This window comes from Etheostoma spectabile, chromosome 21 (assembly GCF_008692095.1).
Source record: "Etheostoma spectabile isolate EspeVRDwgs_2016 chromosome 21, UIUC_Espe_1.0, whole genome shotgun sequence".
Classification (NCBI taxonomy): Eukaryota; Metazoa; Chordata; class Actinopteri; order Perciformes; family Percidae; genus Etheostoma; species Etheostoma spectabile.
This window is the reverse complement of record NC_045753.1, coordinates 19,817,351-19,820,889: the sequence shown is the minus strand read 5'-3', so window position 1 is coordinate 19,820,889 and position 3,539 is coordinate 19,817,351. Positions and strand designations below refer to the sequence as shown.

Sequence of the window (3,539 nt, the reverse complement as noted above, 5' to 3'; positions counted from 1 at the left end):
ACCTGAAGTTACCTCGTTAACGCCAAATCTTTCTTTGTAGTACAAGCCTCAGGTAGTTCTACTTCATCCTCCTCATCCGAGTGGTAAACGTTAAAGGGGCGCTATGCCGTTTTGGCCATTTCTTGATTTTGTTTTCTTGAAGGTTTCTCTATAGAGCTCCCCCTAAAGCTTAAGAATAGATATTTGGCAGCTCCTATGTTTACTCGTGTCTGACTCCTCTCTCGGTCAGTCTGCTGTTTCCTTTTTCACTGTTCTTCCGAAAATGCTTTTCTAGCTCTCTGCTTCTTTTTTGCCCGCTCAGCCATGACGATAGTGTGAAAAACTCCATCGCTACGTTGTAAGCCTTGTTCCCAAATGGGTGTATGTGTGCAGTGCCGTGAAGCAACTTGTTACATCGCAAGACCTGACATCACGCAATCCTTCGCCACGCTGAGGCTAGCGGCTTGCAAGGGTGGGTTTTCTGTTCACAGGCGCTAGGAAGGAGCGGGGTGACCATCATTCAACTCCAAAAATGTAATATAACCATTCCAATGACTCCAAAGTTGTTCAGTTAAGGTAAATTAAGCTAAAAAAAACTGTATAATTCCCCTTTAACACACGCCCTAGGCACCCGCCTTGTTCACTTATGTGTCAGGCCGGTTCTGATGATGTCTATGCATGAGACTATTTGTCTGAGTGTATTACAAAACTGTTTGTCCGTTTATAAAATATTTTGGGATGATTGTAGGGACCAGTTTGCCCTCATTTGAGAAAAATAACATCAATATTAAGACATTTTCCAATGCAATGGAGGAATTGAGTTGCAGACATTTGATAACAGGTTAGTGGTTTAATACAGTGGATCCCAAAATAGGGTCGGGGGGCCCCCAGGGGGTGCCCAGCAAAAAGGGGAATCATTTATTTTCACTATAAAAGTTAAGTCCATAAAAAAGTAACACAATGACAGAACATTTGACTATTTTGGATAATCTACTTTGTGGGTATTTCAAGTAAAAACATTTGAGAACCACTGGTTTAAGAAATTGTTGTTTTTTTTAATTTCCCCCGTGTCTTTTATCTTCTTAATTTGTCCTTTTTTATTTCATCTTGCATTACTGGAATTTATTGTATCAGTTTTTTAGTTGTGCACTTCTTGACCTGGGTTTTGAAAAATGATCTATTTACAAAGATTGTTATATATAAATGAGGACCGGTATGTAAGTTTTAAAACTAACGTTTAACTTTTTTCAGAGTATTTAATTGCACAAGTGGAAACTGGACATATGGTGGTATTACAAAGAATTGGGAAATATGACAAATCTAAATGTTCGGGTTGAATATTGGAGCGGAAATTGATCAAATGTATCCCTAACTGGATTATCCCATCCGAGGATCCCTAGAATCATCACCGCCTGTCACACCTAACTGTACTGTTCCTCCGCTCAGTAATGCTACACTGACTCACTCAAGGTGAGTTATTGTTTTTTTTTTCACAGGTTCAGATTGTTGGTCTGGAGGAGGAGAACTCGGAGTTTGTGTGTCGAAACACCTTCGACCATCCCTACCCCACCACCAAGGTCATGTGGATTCCCGACAGCAAAGGAGCGTATCCTGACCTGCTCGCCACCAGCGGAGACTACCTGAGAATCTGGAGGGTAAGGGGACTAGTCTCACCTGAACCAATGGCTTCCTGTAGTCCTAGAAATACATTTGGAAACCTTATAAGACATATATATATATATATATATATATATATATATATATATATATATATATATATATATATATATATAGTCACTACTATGTATTATATTCTGTATACAGTTTATCCACACTAAAAGTGTAGGCTGTACCATGTGGTGCGATCGTCCAGCTCATAAATAGAGCTAAGTTTATGGTTGCTGTAGTGTCCCTGGTGCAAGGTTCGCACGCCAAAGAATGACTTAACGCTATTTCGTCTAATGTGAAGGTTCCAAAAGTTGTCGCGCTGCTTGGTTGTACACCTCTTAAAGCTATAGTGCGTAGTTTCTGTCGTCTCCATGAGGAATTCTAAGTAATTCACGTGACACAAGCATACCATAATCAGGCACGTACTCCACCCCTCCTCCACACAGTTGCTCATAGCCAAGGAGGAGACGGAGGATTAAAAAAAACATAATGGACTTTTCAAAAGAGGAAATGATCTTCACTTGAGTTTCCGCACGCAAAGGTTGCTGGACGACACCATGTTCTGAACACAGCCATGCTGAGAAATACAGAGAGAGTCTTTGTGAAGCTGATCAATTTATCAAAGCTATAAAAATGGACTCTTGGAAGTGGTGTTCATAACATCAAGAAACAGATAACGTTAATAATTGGTACACAAAGGCAATGTTATTCGGTACGTTTGTGTTCATTATGGATATTTACTTCTGTTGCCAGTCAGTTTTTCCCATCTTTTTTTTTTTATTCCAATTTCTTTAACTCAAATTTAAGAAAAAGTATGTGGTGGATGTGATCTGTATGAACTCACTGATTCCACAAATATAGACAATAAAATGTTTTTCTACTTACAGGTGGGCGAAACGGAGACCCGACTGGAGTGCCTGCTAAACAATAACAAGAACTCTGACTTCTGTGCACCACTCACATCCTTTGACTGGAACGAGGTGGACCCAAACTTGCTAGGTAAAAACTCAGTGCAGGGTTACCCCAGGGCAACATTATTGATACAGTTATGTTCAGAATAATAGCAGTGTGTTTAAAAAATATCAATGCATTGGGAACACACATTTTCAATCAAAATATCAATGCATTGGGAACACATTTTTCTTTACAAACTCAAACATTTACTGTATGAACTGAAAAATGTCTCAAGGGTTTGGTTTGCTTTACTTTGAATCACTGCACTAGTAGTTAGTTGCATAACCATTATTTCTGAGAACTGCTTCACATCGGTGTTGCATGGAGTCGACCAATTTCTGGCACCTGTGAGCAGGTATTCCAGCCCCGGACGATTGAGCTACATTTCAGAATTCCTCTCCATTACTGGGTTTTGCCTCAGAAACAACATTTATGATGTCACTTCAGCAGTGTTTTATGGGATTAAGGTCTGGGGATTGGACTGGCCACTCTATAACATCAGTCTTGTTTATCTGGAACCAAAACTTAGTTCGCTTACTGGTGTGTTTTGGGTAATTGTCTTGTTGAAAGACCCATTTCAAAGGTATTTCCTCTTCAGCATAAGGCAACATGACCTGTTCAAGTACTTTGATGTATTGAAACTGATCCATGATCCCTGGTATGCGATAAAAAGGCCCAACACCACAGCATGAGAAACATCCCCATAACATGATTTTTAAACCACCCTGCTTTACTGTCTTCACAGTGTACTGTGGCTTGAATTCAGTGCATGGGGGTTGTCGGACAAACTGTCTGCGGCCCCTTGACCCCAAAAAAAACAATTTTACTCTCATCAGTTCACAGAATGTTGCACCATTTTTCCTTTGGCCAGTCAATGTGCCCTTTGGCAAATTTCAACCTATTCAGTACATGTCTTTTTTTCAGCAATGGGACTTTGC

The 3,539-nt window shown here is 40.0% G+C and overlaps 1 protein-coding gene across 1 annotated transcript in view; it reads left to right on the top strand.

Moving 5' to 3' along the window:
* Nucleotides 1-3,539, top strand: part of LOC116671317 (DDB1- and CUL4-associated factor 7) — a 9,761-nt gene that overhangs the window by 2,318 nt on the left and 3,904 nt on the right. The window contains exons 2-3 of the mRNA XM_032502522.1: nt 1,476-1,634; nt 2,535-2,646. Coding sequence (XP_032358413.1) covers nt 1,476-1,634; nt 2,535-2,646 — 271 coding nt within the window. The remainder of the gene's footprint in view (nt 1-1,475; nt 1,635-2,534; nt 2,647-3,539) is intronic.